At 41.1% G+C, this 19,017-nt stretch overlaps 1 protein-coding gene across 7 annotated transcripts in view; it reads left to right on the top strand.

Moving 5' to 3' along the window:
- Window positions 1-19,017, top strand: part of NAV2 (neuron navigator 2) — a 157,509-nt gene that overhangs the window by 53,455 nt on the left and 85,037 nt on the right. For 5 of the 7 annotated variants that reach the window (XM_075188435.1, XM_075188432.1, XM_075188430.1 and 2 more), the window contains exons 2-7: window positions 492-609; window positions 4,771-4,823; window positions 7,330-7,402; window positions 11,691-11,964; window positions 14,101-14,169; window positions 18,404-18,549. In XM_075188435.1, the coding sequence (XP_075044536.1) occupies window positions 492-609; window positions 4,771-4,823; window positions 7,330-7,402; window positions 11,691-11,964; window positions 14,101-14,169; window positions 18,404-18,549 (733 nt within the window). The remainder of the gene's footprint in view (window positions 1-491; window positions 610-4,770; window positions 4,824-7,329; window positions 7,403-11,690; window positions 11,965-14,100; window positions 14,170-18,403; window positions 18,550-19,017) is intronic. The other 2 variants (XM_075188431.1, XM_075188434.1) reach the window with 1 other exon arrangement.

Genomic DNA, 19,017 nt, shown 5'->3' with positions numbered 1-19,017 from the left:
TTGGGAGCGTTGCAGCTTGAATCTTTTTTTTTGGGGGGGGGGGGGGGGGCTGTAGACAAAATGGGTGCAGTGTGGGGGGACACAACGTGTGAGCTTACAGCCACGGCCCATGTGGTGATTGGGTTGTTTGAAAACAAACACATTAGCCCTTTGCTGAGGGAGGGAGCTGCTAATCTCCCCAGCAATGCAGTGAAAGCCGGGCTGTAAGCTAAGGATTGGTGCGGCCAAGCATTTGGTTTCACCCCGGGCTGAGGTTTCCCATTCACTGAGGTTTCTTTAACTCATCCTAAGCTCTGATTTCAGGGATTTGAGTGGAAGAAAAGGACTTGGTATTGGAGAGTGAATGTAGATTTGTAACATGTCCTGAATTTTAATGGGCTCTACACTTGTCTCATGCGCTTTTGTTAAATCTCTGCTCTTTCTGGATCCCGTCTCCGTAACGAGAAGGGAGGTCTCCTCGGATGGCACTAAAGTCTCTTACTCTTTTTTAGATCTATACGGACTGGGCGAACCACTACCTGGCAAAATCTGGGCACAAGCGTCTGATTAAAGACCTGCAGCAAGATGTAACTGACGGAGTTCTGCTGGCTGACATCATCCAGGTTGTGGGTGAGTGATAATTGTGCTTTTTCTCTTTTTTATAATTTTATATCTATAAATATATATCTAGACCTTTTTATCTCCTTCTCAAACTTGACGAACTACTTCAATGCCAGCACGTACATATGTGTAAGAATTGGAAAGTCATGTAGGAGATTTTTCTCCTGTTTGTGAATAATCAAAAACTTTCCAATCTGCTTTAATATCTAAATCTCCCTTAATCCTGTTTGTGGATCTTCTCCATAAGTTTTTAAGGTTTTTCTGACTCATATAAATTTAAATGTACATTGTTATTTACATATTTTTTTTTATTTTTGAACTGCCAAACAACTATATAAGAACAGTTACACTGACTCAATATAGTCCATGTATCTCTGGGGATCTGCAACAGTGACTGCCCTATTGTGCTAGATTGTGTAGGATTATGTACTGTGCACATAGGTGTACACGTAGAGAGTAAATACATGCACAGTTATTTATATAATACCCACAGTATGTTAAAGGGCGCTGTGTATTTATAAGGCGATCCTCTAATCTGGGAGTGCTTACCTTCACTGATTCTTCTGCATCATAGAACACTTTCAAAATAAATCATGTGACACACGGTGGGCGGAGCCTGTGTACTGAGTACAGAGGCGTCTCGTAAACATCAGACGAGAACTAAATTTGTTTGTCCTTTTGTCTAAACACACCCACAATGCTAGATATCAACCTGCTGTGGATGCTGAGTAGGGAGATCAAGGGTTAAATGTATCAAGCTGAGAATTTTACAGGAAGTTTGAAAAGTGGAGATGTTGTCTATAGCAACCAATCAGATTCTAGCTATCATTTTGTAGAATGTATTAAATCACTGATAACTAGAATCTGATTGGTTGCTATAGGCAACCTCTCCACTTTTCAAACCCGCTGGAAACTCTCGGCTTGATACATTTACTCCCTAATCTCTATCCATCATTTAATTTTGCTATGTGACCGTTTAGCCGCACCACAGATCAACCAGGCCAGTGAGCAAGTCGGAACGTACGTGTGATGCATTTATTTGCCAGTAGTAAGGTCTCTCCAGTGTTGGCCGGAACACAAAGTGTTCGTGGTCATGGATGGACCTGGTTTTCTGTCATATTAGGTCATTGGATTTGGTGATGGTCTAGAGATCCACACAGTCTATTGCTTGATTGCTCTGTGTCTGTCCTGCTTTAAAAGATAGGTTCATCCATAATAAATATTATCAATAGGAGAAAACCCTAGATCCAGCCTCCTGTCCAGTGAAGGCTGTTGCTGGCACCAACCAGTATCGCTGGGGAGCTGAGCATCATTAAGCAGCCCCGGTGATATTTCTTTGTTAAATTGTGTGATAAAAGTTTTTCTATTACTGCGATAAGCAGCGATGGAAAATCTTCATGACGGAGCGATCTGGTTAAATAGCCCCCTTCATGTTACAAGCAGAATTCCAGTTTTGTGATGTCTGGGGCGCCTCTACCTATGGAAATATATCCCACCTCTGGCACCATTGTCGTCTTGTCACACTGGAATTAAAATCCAGGACAGGACAATGACCAGTTACAGCGACACCAGGTAGGGTAGTATCTACCAAACAGCAGGCATGGCAAACGTTTTAATTCTGAGGGGGGTTTAACAGTAGCAGATGCACCAACACTCACAAATAAGATCGTAAAGACTTATTAAATAACCATAAAAGACAACAATGTTTTTGTTTTTCTTACAAGGTGATTTGTAACGATGAACTCAGCCTGTTCTCTTCTATAACCCTTATTTTTAGACAGTGTTTATAGAGATTTCTCCCTCTGCATTGTTTACATATAGAGTCATAATGACAGGTACGCACTACACATGGGGAAGTTGTAACTTGTTCCCGAGTTGTTGCATCTGACCTGTGTGTTTGCTGTGTGTGAGGCTGGATCACAGATCGCTGTGGAGTGGGTGGGGGGGGGCATTTCTATAATCTGTGTGATCTGTATCTACATGGGAGGTTCCTAGAACAGCAATATTATAAAACACTGCGCTGTCAGTGGAAGATGAAAGGGAGAATTCTATAAACTAAAACCACCCAGGGCATTGCCGTAACCCTTTCGCAGCCTGTACAAAACATGTGTGTGACCCCTCACGCCTGCAAATCCCACGCTGGCTGTGAAGTGAAACATCAGTTTTGTGAATTGTAAATATTCAGCGTTTTTGGAAAGCGAGAAAGAGATGGATTGAGATATCTGTCAGTACCCATTGCAGGTGTAATCCCTTAGTACAGAGAGGTGACTCGACAGCTGTTGCAGAACTGCAAGTCCCAGCATGCCGTGCCAGGCTCTCAGAGCTCCGGTAAGAGCAGCTGAGCTGCAGGTTGGCCAAATCTGCTTTAGTATATCTGCCACCTTTCCAAGTTTTCTGTTTTGTCGGCACAGTGGTTAGCATTGCTGGCTCATTGCCCTGGCCATGAATTGGATTCTGACCAGCAGCTATCTGTCCAGAGTTTGTATGTTCTCCCCGTGTTTGCGTGGGTTTTCTCTGGGTGCTCCAGTTTCCTCCCACACTCCAAAGACACACTGGTAGGTTCATTGATGTCTGACATAACCCTTGTGCATGTGTGTGTGTGCGACCATGTGGTAGGGAATATAGATTGTAAGCTCCACTGACACAGTGACTGATGTGAGAGATTAAATATTCTTTGCAAATTGCTGCGTAATATGTAGCCTCTATATAATTATATAACCGTTAATAAAGAAATAATAAATGCTACGAGGGACAATTTATCCTTCTGTAGATGTTTATAGGAGGCATTGATAAGTCCTTGCAGTGTTGTCCTTGTGTATTCATTTGTTGTCATCACCTCACAGTGAGTTTTCTGGAGAATTTATTGTGCTGTCTGTTCCACTTTTTTACGGTCTTAATTGACATCACATGTGCAGCCTTTATGTTTTTTTAGTTGACGGAACGTTATACTGAAACATGACTAATCTTCCCTCAGTATTACTGACCACACACACAGGGCAATCCCACCGCTGGCCCCAGCAACACCAACCATTCCTGCCCTGGCCACAGATAGGTGGGTGGCAATAGTGGACAGATTCAGCCTTTCTGCCCCAGGCAACGTGGTCAGATTACAAAGGCTTCTAATTGCCGCCAGTAGATACAGGTACAGCAGTCATCGAGGTACCAGATTTTCAGGCATGCTCGAAAATGATCCCATTAACTTGTCCTTGAATACTTTTTTGCGGGTATTTTTTGCATGAGTGTATTGTACTTATATTTGGGCACACACATAAACACCGCTTAAAACAGAATTCTGAGAGCAAATCGTCTTAACAAGTTATTGATTAGTAAAGTCACGCAAATATCCCCACCGATTTCAGTGGTAATTTGGCAGTGGGGCAAAGTTCTAACTCCATTGAAACCCCTCCCCCTTCCCAAGTTCTAGTCACCAAGACCCTTGTTAATGAAGGTTGTACTGACCCCCATACAGCACCTCTTGGAGAATTTGAAGAATATGCTCCACCAGCACTGTTTATGTTCGAACTGTGGGGCTTTGCATTATTGGTAATTACCCACAATGCTCCTGTTGAAGACACACACACACACACACACACCTTTCACTAATTGGGGGGAGGGAAGGCTGAATGACATTATCCTTTTAAATTTTCTCCAAACCAGGCAGCGGTATCGGCTATAATCATAAATATAAGAATACTATTGTCTGCTGACCTGTTTTCATGTGTTTTACTAAAATCTTGTACAAAAGTTAAATGATTTTGTTATTGTATACATGATTACAATGGAACCTTACTTTTTATATAGAGAATATTTGCAGTTTAAACACTGTCGTTAGTAAAATATTTCTTCACATTTGCAGTTTGGTTTCTCTCTATTACTATACGGACCTGTATAAAGCCAGCAGATACTGTATCGATACGTTTGTATAGTTCTGGACATCACATAGTCCCTGGATTGTGGACGGTTTTAGATTTGTAAGACCCAGGAACAGTTGTCTCCCTTTCCTAGATGACCTTTCCTCAGCTGTCTGGGGTGGGCTGCTCTTGTGGAATCCCCCCACCTCTCTGGACGGCTCTCAGTGTTTCACACATTTACTCCTTATGCTGCAATGTGAGAACTGGATATTTCAGTTTCATCTCCTCTTTTTTTTTTTCTTCTTCTGTTTTTCATCAGCAAATGAGAAGATTGAAGACATCAATGGCTGCCCCAAGAACAGATCACAAATGGTGAGTGGTGATGGCTATCTCTCGACTGTCGGTGAGATGATTGACAGCTGTCAATCTCATTTCTTCTGTGATTGTATGTTTGTCCATAGTGTATTCTGAGGTCAGATTATTCACGATTACATTGTTGCACAATAGATCATATATGAAATAAACAAAGACTTGTAAAGACACCGGTGTACTGAAGTGAGGATGCGCTCAGTCAGGGTAACATTCTCTGGTGTTACACTGATGATAAACTGGCTGATCTTATTGTCTGTTCCGGGTACCGTGGTTTCCTGATGACAAACATCCCTGCGTTGCTTGTTTCAGAAGTATGAACACTCTGATTGTGTAATTCTAGTCCACATGGAACAAAAAATGCAGTTGTGATGTATGTTCTGTTGTGATGCGCTTCTGTTAGCTGTTGTGGCGCCGTTGGTTATTCGGGGGCTGTTAGTTGTTGTGGCGCTGTTAGTTATTGTGGTGAAAATAGTTATTCGGGTTATTAGTTACTCTGGCAACGTTAGTTATTTAGGGGCCAATAGATATTGTGGAGCTTTTAGTTACTCAGGTGCTGTTAGTTACTCAGGTGCTGTTAGTTATTCAGGTGCTGTTAGTTATTCAGGTGCTGTTAGTTATTCAGGTGCTGTTAGTTATTGTGCCGCTGTTAGTTATTCAAGTGCTGTTAGTTATTCAGGTGCTGGTATTTATTCAGGCGCTGGTAGTTATTCAGGTGCTGGTAGTTATTCAGGTGCTAGTAGTTATTCAGGTGCTGGTAGTTATTCAGGTGCTGGTAGTTATTCAGGTGCTAGTAGTTATTCAGGTGCTGGTAGTTATTGTAGCGCTGTTAGTTATTCAGGTGCTGGTAGTTACTCTGGCGCTGTTAGTTATTCAGGTGCCGTTAGTTATTGTGGTCGCTGTTAGTTACTCAGGCGCTGTTAGATATTCAGGTGCTGTTTCTTTTATTGGCTTATACACACCCTCCTGCAACATTTACTATGTTGCCTTTTCTTTATTTTGTGTTTTTTAGTGATGTATTTTACATCATTAGGCTCAGTTATTCCTTTCAGCATTAAAGGGATAAATACAAAGTGAGACTGGAAAGCTGGAAGCTTTGTTACTCTGTATTAATATTGCTGTATTGTGAATTCTATTTTGGAGAAAGTCACTTTGATGCTCTTCGCTGCAGTTACATTATTCCTAATGTTCTTCCTGTACATGTTGTACAGGGCATTCAATAAATCTGCTGGTGTTAGTGCAGACTGTGGGACACTTGTCACTAATGGTTCAGGTCCGGTTGTGGGCGACAGTTGTAGCTGATCTATTTTTGTGGCACTGTGGAAACACAATGCTTGGTATTCGATCCATCTGTAAGACGACCGGTCCCTCCAGCAGTCTTCTCATGGATGGAATAATTTACCCTCAAATCCCCGAGTCCCACCGCTCCTATTCAACTCTGTCTATTGTGTAAGTCAGTGCCACAACAATGCCAAGAACAGATGAATATCCAACTGTATGCCACGATGCCAGTCTGCCCCGTCTACGGGTAAATGGGATCTACTGCAATCTGCAACCACACCTAACCCATCTACTTTATAGCAATATAACTCGCTTACCCAGAAGGGTTATTCCCGGTATTTTCTATACATTCCCAGGGACAGAAGTTAATCTGCTCATAATATAGATGTCAAGGGTCATAGTGATCTCTCCTGGTTTATTATGTACTATCCACAGAGTCCAATAGTGTTGTTATTATTTCCAACATACATAACAGTAGAAGTAATACTGAGTAGCTGTCTATACACACAGAATAAGAACAAATACTGAGATTGACATCTAGCATACAATCATCATCATCATCATCTATTTATTTATATAGCGCCACTGATTCCGCAGCGCTGTACAGAGAACTCATTCACATCAGTCCCTGCCCCATTGGAGCTTACAGTCTAAATCCCCTGACATACACACACAGACCGTTAGAGACTAAGAGCAATTTAACAGCAGCCAGTTAACCCACCAGTATGTTTTTGGAGTATACAATAGAAGAGAAATGGTACTGAGCTGCTTTCCATATATACAGCATAAGTACAGATACTGAAAATTACACCCAGCATACAGAGCAAGAGAAGTAAAACTGAGAAGTCGTCTATACACACAGAATAAGAACAAATACTGAGATTTACATCTAGCATACAATACAAAGGTAGTGGTACTGAGCTGCTGTCCATTCGTACAGCATAAGAACAGATACAGAGAATTACACCCAGCAAACAAAACAGGAGAAGTGGTACTGTGCTGTTGTCCATACAACAAATAAGAACGTATTGTGAGGGCTATATCCATATTGCAGAATAAGAGAAGTGGTACTGCGCACTGAAACGCTAGTGCCATTGGCAAACAATGTAAATAAGGACTTCACAGATCCCATGTCGTCTCTGCTTTGTGCAATGTGTAATTCTCAGTAACAATGAGGCTCCTGTTGTCACCGCCCTGTGTTTAATCTATCACCTTCTGTTTTCTTTAGATTGAGAACATTGATGCCTGCCTTAGTTTCCTGGCAGCCAAAGGCATAAACATACAAGGACTGTCATCCGAGGGTAAGTCAGAGCAGGTTGTGGAGGATGTACATGAATCTGATCTTAATATAGTCTGCAAACTACTTTGTACAGTAGAGATACAGATGGAATGTATGCGTGCTGCACCCTAGTGGCTATAAGGGGTATTGCAGGTTCTTTAGTTTTTTTTAATTAGCACAATGTTTCTCGACTTGGGAAGACAAGTAGTATAAGCGCATAATGATTGGCTTTTATAACCATGCAAAAACCTAGTCCACGAGGACGTTGGAATATTTCAAATTCAATATTAGATTATGAATTTGTGGAGCCCATTCAACATCTGACAAGTTTTCTACGTGATCTTCCGGTGAGAAGTGTCCGTGGGAAAGTTTATTTCTGCCATTGTTACATCATCAGCGCAGTGACAGCGGCTCTTACTAATAAACTAATTAGGCTGCTGCAGAAGTCACATTTATATGCAGCAGATTATTAAAAATTGGACATTAATATGTCAAGTCCGGGCGTGCCACGGGACAGAGGTGAGCCTGTGCCTTTCATTCATTGCAGATGTCTCCTAAAGCAAGTAAAATACCGCAATCCAGGGGATTAAACTTGTCATATTGTGGATTGACAAAGCAAATCGGCAGAATGGTCTCTTTGTCTCTCTTGGATTCCGAGCTCCAGAAATAGGTGCTGGATTTTATGTCATCCTATTTCTGTGACACAAGTGTGAGGCTGGAAATACAGCGATAAGTTGTTGCACCAGTTGTACACAAAAAAATAAAAAGCGTCGGCACGGAACACAAGCACCTAATATCTCTGTTCCTGCACGTATCGGATAGCACGACCGTGAACTGACACCAGCAAGTGAAACGTGACAAATTCTGGGTGGAATCGGGGGTATCCTTCGTACGTGACGCCATCTGGTTATCGTTATCTGGTGACTTCTTATATTTTTTTAATATTTAGTCTTATTAAATTACACATTTACGCCCCTGTTTAAGATCTTAAAGCTCCTATTTCTTTTTTGGTTCTATATTATACATTTAACCCTCCTCGCTGCATCCTGTTTTGTTTATTTTTATTCAGCATAATATTTTGTACCGTGTGTTGTGTTGTTATGATGCTATGTGTTATTTTGTGTAGCAAATGAAAATGTATATAGCGTAAACGAAAGAGTCTTTTTGAACTAACATGAACCTAAGAAAACATTCTGCTATTTTACAGGGGAGAGGGAATTGTGTTTGTCTTACCTTTCAATGAATGACGTGACAGCTGTGTTTACGCAGAACGTTATTTACAAGTTACTCACTGAGCGCTGCCATCTTTAAGTGCATCCAATATACCGTAGTTGCCAACTGTCAGTAAATTGACTGATTTGATGAGAAATTGGACACATTTTTTTGACCCATTGGTGTAAAAAAAAGACAAAAAGCATGCTCCAGGTGTTGTGGTACTACAGGTGCCAGCTGTTTGTTAAAGTGATAAGACTGATTTTCTATCGCCACAATTCGCCATTAAAATGTTACCGCTTTGGGCGATACTGCTTCCAGAGTGGTAAGGGTTAACTTAACGCTTTGTCAGGCCAATCTCAGTGGCACTGCGCACCCAGCCGCCCGGTTCACGCTTGTGCGGTGGAACGGATAGCCCTGATTTTTGGTTCCACTCATTAATGAAAAAATAGTTATTTATTTGAACAATAAAGCACCTTTTCATTTCCGGCCAGACCTTTGTCTGTGATCAGTCTATTCTAGACAAATTTGTGGCACAGTTGTCCCATATTTTCTGCCCATTTCTCTCTAATGGACTTGACATTCATCTGGGGAAGTATGGAAAGTCTTTGAAATCTTCTCATATCCTTCCTCTAACTGGTTCTTTTTAATAATCTTCTCTTGGCTTCACTTCTCCGAGATCCACTGTCCGGTTCCTTGACGAAGCTCCGTCCCTTTCGTATCTCAAAAATTTGCTTCTCTCTGCAAGCACGGCTTCCCCTAACAGACCGTCCTATTAGTGACTCTGCTCAAGAACATAGCCCCGACTACAGATAATCTTCAATGTCTTTCTCAATGAACATCAGAAGCTGTAGCAGTATACATTATTATCCTGCATTGTTGGTTCTACTCTGCATTACTTACGGATTAGGTTATAGTCTTCGGGTAGACCTGTTTTTCCAGTTTTCTACAGTGATTTTACAATCAGTGTGTTTGGAGAAATGACTTTAAAAGTAGATAAAATTATGGAGAAGGATGATATATATTAACTAATATTTCTATTACCGATAAAGCAAATCTTAATTACGATGTTGTTTATTACAATATGTAACATTGTATTAGATTAGTGAGTCACGGTGCAAGTAATCACACTGTTGGTATGTCAGTGTATTCACAACGCCATAAAGACTGGAACTCACTGATCTATAGACTGTATACTGATCTATAGACTATATAACACCCTACAGGAGTCTGGTGAATACAATGAGAGTCTGAGAAGCTTTAATAAGGGAATGACTGTATAGCAGGCTGACAATAGGAATACTACAAAGTTAGTACATAGAGACACCAGGACTAGGTGGTAGCAATGTTTACATACAAGGGATAAATCACTTTGTTCACACCTGTTAATGTACTGAAATCTCTATTCGGACCCTTCATACTGGAGACAGCTTTTGGTTTTCCTTTGGCCCCAAGTCCCCGGTGTGTGTCGCCTCCCAGACTGCGGTTAACACTTGAAATGTATACACTTGTAAACAGAGTCGGCACCTGTTCCCAGCCTGGGCTTGTAATGACTGCTGTAAATTCAGCGTAGGGCGAGCTCTGCGGACGAGTATCTTGGTGGCTTGTCCACGGCAGAAGTGGCTGCGATGGTCTTGTGAGCGGTAGCCGCATCAAGCGCTGTCATTGTTAAATGTAAACAGCCCCCCAGTTTTACGGCTGGTGTTGGTCTTTCACCTCCTGAAGGGTTTTATGAGGATGGTTTTACACGGTCTTGTTTCTAAAGATCCACCAGATCTCAAGCACACAGTAAAGCTGAGAGAATAATAACATACTCTATTAAAAGTCTGTGCAAATAAAATCTACTCTTTGAAAGTAACAAATGACTAGTATCCAGTACTTATATATTGTAGTGTACTGCTCAATGGAGGCTGACGTAATGACCTGTCGCTCTATACTGAAATGTTTTGCTCTGATTTAAATCATTAAAAGAGGATAAATTCTGCTAAGAACCGCATTCTTGTTAATGAAGAAATATATTTACACATCAGTGACACTGAAAGTGGGACAGACATTCCAGGAAATATGAGCGCATTCAGTGAGCAACTTAATGTTATCTTGGGTTGGTGAAACTGTTCTGATATGTAAGGGAGCACAGTGCACTTCTGCCTACAATGTATTGAATTTTATATTAATTTTTTGTTGTATTTGACAAGGGTTAGTGCACTTATTATATTCATGTCCATGTGTTCCCATTGTGGAAATTAATGAGCAAAGAATAGATAGTAAGAATCTAGAAGACCTAGAGAACAGGAAACACTGTATTGTGCAGTTCTTAATACGTACAGAATAAACACAAACTGAGTTCTCCGCAACATACAGAATAAGAGAAGTTGTACTGTGCAGTTACCAATGCGTACAGAATAAATACAAACACTGAGAATTACTCACAACATACAGAAGAAGAGAAGTTGTACTGTGCACTTCTCAATACGTACGGAATAAACACAAACACTGAGTTCTCCGCAACATACAGAAGAAGAGAAGTTGTACTGTGCAGTTCTCAATATGTACATAATAAAAACAAACACCGAGAATTACCCACAACATACAGAAGAAGAGAAGTTGTACTGTGTATTTATTCTGTACGCATTGAGAACTGCGCAGTACAACTTCTCTTCTTCTGTATGTTGTGGGTATTTCTCAGTGTTTGTATTTATTCTGTACGTATTGGGAACTGCACAGTACAACTTCTCTTATTCTGTATGTTGTGGGTAATTCTCAGTGTTTGTATTTATTCTGTACGCATTGAGAACTGCAAACACTGAGAATTACCCACAACATACAGAAGAAGAGAAGTTGTACTGTGCAGTTCCCAATACGTACAGAATAAATACTAACACTGAGAATTCCCCACAACATACAGAAGAAGAGAAGTTGTACTGTGTAGTTGTCCATAAAAGCAGAGACTAATAATGAATTCCTGCTTACATAATAAGTTGTACTGAGCAGTTGGACATTATTTACAAATAATAGGACACTGCTCATATAGTGAACACTGTAATTCGCTGTACTGAGCATTGCACTCATGTAACTCTCTCCCTCTTTTTGTTTTGCAGAGATCAGGAATGGGAATTTAAAGGCCATTTTAGGCCTTTTTTTCAGCCTATCACGTTTCAAGCAGCAACAGCAACAATCACAGAAACAGCCCCTTAATTATCACCAGCCTGCGCCAACCAGCCATCATTCAGGAACGCCAAGCCAGTGCCAGCAGCCATATCACCCTACTACCACCCTCCATGCCCAGTCCTATTCCCCCGCTCCAGTCCAGTGCCAACAGTCCCAGCAACCGCCCCAGTCACAGACTAAAGCACAACCAGAGATGCATTCCAGGTATGGCTGAGTATCACTATCCAATCTTACTGTATGTGTAAAGTAGAGGGCTGAGATATCAATGTGCTGGTCCTGCTCGGGACAGTATTACTATACATATATCAATGTGCTGGTCCTGCTCAGGACAGTAGAATTATACATATATCAATGTGCTGGTCCTGCTTGGGACAGTATTACTATACATATATCAATGTGCTGATCCTGCTCGGGACAGTCTTACTATACATATATCAATGTGCTGGTCCTGCTCGGGACAGTATTACTATACATATATCAATGTGCTGGTCCTGCTCAGGACAGTAGAACTATACATATATCAATGTGCTGGTCCTGCTTGGGACAGTCTTATTATACATATATCAATGTGCTGGTCCTGCTCAGGACAGTATTACTATACATATATCAATGTGCTGGTCCTGCTCAGGACAGTATTACTATACATATATCAATGTGCTGGTCCTGCTCAGGACAGTATTACTATACATATATCAATGTGCTGGTCCAGCTCGGGACAGATGAACTATACATATATCAATGTGCTGGTCCTGCTCGGGACAGTATTACTATACATATATCAATGTGCTGGTCCTGCTCGGGACAGTATTACTATACATATATCAATGTGCTGGTCCTGCTCAGGACAGTATTACTATACATATATCAATGTGCTGGTCCTGCTCGGGACAGTATTACTATACATATATCAATGTGCTGGTCCTGCTCAGGACAGTATTACTATACATATATCAATGTGCTGGTCCTGCTCGGGACAGTATTACTATACATATATCAATGTGCTGGTCTTTCTTGATGTCTTTCTGATATATGAAACAGAATAGTTTCTTAAATTATTTTATTAGACCATAAGCAAACAAACAACCATGTAAAGATATGTGCCCTTTATATAATACTATAGCTTTAGTTCATAATTAGACTCCGTCCTGGTAAATGTTATTATCGTTTTATTGATTCTTCTAGTCCAAGTCTCTTAGAAAATTAGATATTTATATTATTCGATACCGTGACAAGAATGATTAGGTCACAAACATATATAAACCATAAATTAAATATGACCCCCTCTGACTTTCCGCCCAGGCAGGTTCTCATGACATTATGTATCATACGGCCCTTTGTAGCAGTGAAAAATGGTGCAATTAGCTGATTACCCTGAGGAAAATCGCCTGTGTAACACAAAACCACTTCTTTATAAGTCATTGAAGGGAAAATCTCATGCAAAAATTAACTTACGGTAGAGGACAAAACACGTCCTTATCTGCTTGCAGAGGACAGACGATCTTGTGTGTAGGGGAGAGGCTGGAAATCACAATATGGCATTTTATTCATGATATACCATGTTCATTAGTCAGGTTTTTACTTTTCTGCAATTAAAGCAAATGTTTCCTCTGCACAGAGAACTGAGTTTTTCTGTGTGTTTGAAGTGGGCCTGTCACGTATACACAGCGGAGGCAGACATTTTTTGGGCTGAACCATGTGACCCGGAGAACTCCGACGACCCATAAAATTGTATCCAGTCTCCACTCTCCGGCTAGTTAACCCCATCGGGCCTGCCCATGACATTTGTCCAGTAGTCCAACCTGGGCCCCTCCCTTCCAGCTAATGTGTTCTCTGGGCCTGAATATTCAGAGTGTCCGGTGTGTCCAAACCAACTGAGACCCAATACATAGGGGTAGAATTATCAGACCTTCTAAAGAGCAAAAAGTGGAGGTGTTGCCCGTAACAACCAATCAGATTCTAGCTATCATTTTCTAGAATGTACAAGGCTAGAATCTGATTGGTTGCTACGGACAACACCTCCACTGTACCTTTTTAGAAGGTTTGATAAATGTACCCCATATTGTTAGTGTGTATTGAGTGTCAGCTGCTGGGACAAGCCTTGGTCATCTGACACACGGCACCATCCCCGCTCACTTGGAATATTCTCCAGGCACATTAGCCTGGAGAACACACTTAGCAGAGAAGGTACCAGGGAATGGGGCAAACTCTCTAGGAACGGTCCTCGGAGGTCCTGCCAGTTAGGGGGTAGAAGGGCTGATAATACTTTGGGTGCAGGTTCCTCTTTGAACTCTTTCTATACCGGCTACATCTATTTACTCTACATTTTATCCCACTGTGCAGCTCATCCTCCAGAGGCTCGGGCGAGGTCAGGTTTCTGCGCTTCTCCCTCGGACAGAGAAAATGCTCTCGGTCAGTCTGCCGCCTGCAGGGAGATCTGGGCTTTGCTTGCGGTGCTCCTGTGCCACACTAATGATACTTACTAGTGAATAACACACCAACTAACTGTGTGGATGTGAGGCTTACACTACGGGCATCAATAACTTTGCGGTGTGTCCTCCCTACTGACCTCACACTGACGCCATTTATTAATAATAATCTTCTAAATTAAGGTTTTGACTTTCATTGTGTTGCTGGTTTTGTTTACTGACCCTGTGTGATATTATAATGATTTTCAGAATTGAAGAGGAATGCACTGAGCTTGAGATGAATTGAGATGTGTATTTCTATATCTATGTCTGCTACGTATGTATCTGTCCATCAACATAATTGCAAAAACTATACCCCTAAATGTCCTGATTTGGATGGCAGAATCCCGATTTCAGGGGAATGGACTGATGTCCAGTAAATCAGAACGGCTGGTCGCTTCTTAATGCCAGTGGCTGATGGTCCCGGCTAAATAAAGAAGCATCATTTAAATAGTACTCCAATAAAATGCTTTATTGCCAAAAGAAGTTATTTTTAATGCTTCTGTTCTGATATCGCCAGACTCAGATTTACCAGAACAGACAACGTGACGGACCTAGAAACGCCCCGATACTTGATGAATAGGTGGCTCGGGGTAGACCACCACCAGTGAGAGTCGGCCGGTGGTTTAGGTCAGAATAAAAACACTAATAATTACAGCCAACACCCTAAAAAGCAGAAGCCGTACTGTGCAGGCGATCCAAATTAAAGTATATTTAATGATAATTTAAAATAAAAAAGAGAAAGCCGTATCCAGTTTGACCTGATCCCCAAGAACCAGCACCGCTATCGTCATTCCGATTTAGGTCGGACCTGGTAAGTTCTGAAAGCTGTGTTGCGGGTATTGGTTGGTAATCCTAGACGATGCTCCCAGTATCATTACAGGGCCAATGTGCCACCAGTAAAAGATAAAAGGTGTTGACTATGTGTCTGGATGAGCGGACTGCTCTCTATCAAAGACCAAAGGCTTCTCTTACATTTTACAACCTTGCTGGGTTTGAAAAGCAGATGTTTCCTCCTGCGAACCTTTACATCGCTGTCACCTGCAATTATAAATAAAAGGGGGAAAAAAAAGGTTTCTGTTTGTTTGTTTTACCCCTTGGGCAAAAATCTAACAAAAGACAATTCAACGTTAAGTGCGAGATGCCTGAGAATCAAACGCAACACGCAGAGACCGTCACCCGTGTGTCATGTATCTGAGAACATACAGCCCTCGCTGGTAACACGCAGATTGATTGATTTGTGTACAGCTGTAGCAGGATGACAGGCAGAGCTGTGGCCCCGGGGGGAGTCTTTTCAACAGGATAGCGATACATAGCACAGTGTAAATAATGCTTTCTATCTCACCTGGCTATTGTCTGAGTATTCATAGCCTGATAACGTTACTTAGTAGAGGGTGCATAGTGCCAACTAAAAATATGTATCTTCAATTGTTGGGGGGTATTCAATTGTTAGAGGGTTTTGGTTTTTTCCCCGCCGCGTAAAATTAGAAATCTCCCGCTGGCTTTTGACGGCAATAGCGACCGTTTTGAGTTAGCGCAGCGGGAAAACTTGTGCAATTCAATTAAAAATGAGGGAACGCTGCCCCCGCAAGTTAAAATTTGTGTTTGCAAGACTTTAGTGGAGTGAAGGGGAGTTTTAACACGGTCATGTATAACACATGCAAAAAGGTTTTGCATACATTTCCATACATTAGATTGTATTACATATTGATAATATCTACATTACAGTACTTTCTTTAGCATATTTTTTAATTGAACTTTTTTTTTACCATACAATCATCTATACAATGTCAAAACACATTACTACATTCATATTTGTACAAAAAACATACATAAATATAATTAATTAGTGTTTTTTTTATTTTTTTTTATTTCATTATTTTTTCACAAGAAAATCAACTTACATAGGTTAGGCATTAGTGATCAACATAAGTTTAACTTTTTTTCCACATTATTACATGATTTCAAATACTTTTCAGAGTTTTTTTATTTTTAACAGACCCCAAGGAGGTGCGAGATAAAACAGCATATTTTCCTGTTTAACCCGCCGCGTTAAAACACAATTGAATAGCTTTTAACGCGGCTGCCTCTCGCACACCCCATACTTTCAATAGACCTTCTACTGAAGCGCGAGAAGACCGGTTCATGAAAAAAAAAGTAGCGTTAAAAATGGAATTGAATTGCGGGTAAAGTTAACCCGCTCGAAAATGATAACAGCATTAAAATGACTTAACACGGTCAAACAAAAACTCTCTGACATTTGAATACCCCCCTAAGCATACTAACACAAAGTAAGAATTAGAGGGAGTCTAATGTTTTTATATTTCTGTTGTAGTTATCTAGTGAAAATAGTAAAGATGAAAGCATAAAAATATTCTTGTTTTAGGGCTTTTCCTAGTTTCTAAGTCTGCTCAGAGTACAGTTGTCCTTGTGTGACCTCATCAGGGGGGAATGGCCAAGTCTAGGAAGAAATGAAGCTATACAGGAGACAGGTGGAATGTGCTTATAGCCTGCATATAACTATATCTAGTACATACATTATACTACACCAATTTGGCTTCCTTTTAAACTTTAAAACCAATATATTTGTTGAGGTTACACTGTGCACATTTTCATATATGTTGCAAAATCTTCAGTTCACTTAATATGTCAAGTTTTCACTAAAGAAAAGTCTATTGGCAACTTGTTGTATTCAGTCTTCATCTCCTGCTTATCTGGGAGGTGTTTTTTCGAAGTGGGCAGGGAGCACTGTGTACTAGATCATCTGGATGCTCACATCAGCACAGAGTATTTCAGGAGAGGAGTGTGCTGATCTTGTAGGAGGCAGTGAGGACATGGCTGCATGTCACCGGGGCAGTTTTATGATGTGAGGAGGGAATGGAGGCAGCAGGAAGCCACAGACTGAGAATTATATAGTAGAAGGAGCAGGGTCCCCCAGCAGCACAGCGTATATCAGGAGATGAGTGATGTGTCAGTGAGGACAGAGCTGCATGTGACAGGGTCAGTGACGTGATGTGAGGAGGGGAATGGAGGCAGCAGAAATCCAACAGAGTTTTTTATACTTTAATTTATATTTTCAACATAGTTAGACCTGCAGGTGTGTTTGTTAGTAAACAAATGCATCCCGGGTTTGCGGCACTATTACGGATGGACCTCTGTTGCTGCAGCAAATGACTCTACTCTGGGAATTTATATCCAGTGATTCTGGAAGTGATGCAATAGCCGTCGGTGGTCTGTGTGCAGCTCATGCAGAGTATAAAATAAAGCATTTGTAAAGATTGATTGTTACATAAATCGTTGAGTACATGGTCTTAAAAGCTAACAGCACCGGGTGTGACATTTTACTTACTAAAAATAACTATTAGGATCTAAATATGTAAAGTGAACTCCACTAAAGGCAGAGTTATATAAATTAATAACATGATCAAAGATAAGTCTCCAGTCTCCCTTTTACAATAATTACTAACAGTAAGAAACAAGAAAATAAAGGGATGTGCATTATATAAAACAAACAAAAAACTAAACCACTGGTAGCCAAGTGGATTCCCAAACGTAATCTGGGTCCCAGCGACAATAAAGGTTGGACCCTCACATGATATAACAGATGCCTAAAGCCGTGACTTGGAAAGTCAGCAGATGACGGCTGCTATTTGTAGTTGTGATTTCAGCTGTGCAGTGAGATGTGTGTCTGAGATGCACAACATTGTACCCTGAGTGTCAGCGTTATTAGCCTGGAGTGTGGACCCATCTATAACTGTTCAATATGGACTCATTGCTTCCTATAGTGCCTGCAGTGGCAGAAATCTAGATTTACGAACAACATATATTCACAATTGGGGAATCGCTGTATTTATTGCAGATGAATTCTTTTCCTCAAGACACAAAACTGACCCCCTTCTTTACAAGCTGTGTTATCCCCCCAGATTTCTTCGCTCCAAGACCCATAAATGTCCGGTGTTTGCACAGTAACTCTGGATGTGCTCACATCAGTCTCCCGTCCTCTTCCTCTTTGATGATTTGTAGCATCGAAGAAATAATATTTTTCTTTAGTAAAAATTTCCAACTCGAAGCTTGAAATAATCTCCCGCTGTGCGAGGACGTGTGAGCTCGGGTGGGGGTGATTATTGGGCCTTCTCCTCTGATTTTTTTTTTTCTTTTTTTCTCTTTAATATTTTCAGGCTCCCAGGTCCCAGTACGAGGACATCTGCTGCAGGCAGCGAAGCCAAATCGCGGGGCCCCGTCAGTGGGAACAGGCGCAGTCAGAGCTTTAACAACTATGACAAGGCCAAGCCAGTGATTCCCCCCGCAGCGGTGACTGAGAAAGGTATGTGAAGACCCTGAATATAGAGGTCACTATCCTGAGACACTACAAGGAAGATACAATCTCTCTGAGATAATGGAATAAAGGATTGCAAATATAAGACAAGTGAGCTTCTATACTACCTATAGGTAAGATATTAGGACAGGCGAGCTTCTGTACTACCTATAGGTGAGATATTAGGACAGGCGAGCTTCTATACTACCTATAGGTGAGATATTAGGACATGTGAGCTTCTGTACTTTCTATAGGTAAGATATTAGGACAGGTGAGCTTCTATACTACCTATAGGTGAGATATTAGGACATGTGAGCTTCTGTACTTTCTATAGGTAAGATATTAGGACAGGCGAGCTTCTGTACTTCCTATAGGTAAGATATTAGGACAGGCGAGCTTCTGTACTTCCTATAGGTAAGATATTAGGACAGGCGAGCTTCTGTACTTCCTATAGGTAAGATATTAGGACAGGCGAGC

This window comes from Mixophyes fleayi, chromosome 10 (assembly GCF_038048845.1).
Source record: "Mixophyes fleayi isolate aMixFle1 chromosome 10, aMixFle1.hap1, whole genome shotgun sequence".
Lineage (NCBI taxonomy): Eukaryota > Metazoa > Chordata > Amphibia > Anura > Limnodynastidae > Mixophyes > Mixophyes fleayi.
This window is presented reverse-complemented; position numbering and strand designations above follow the sequence as displayed.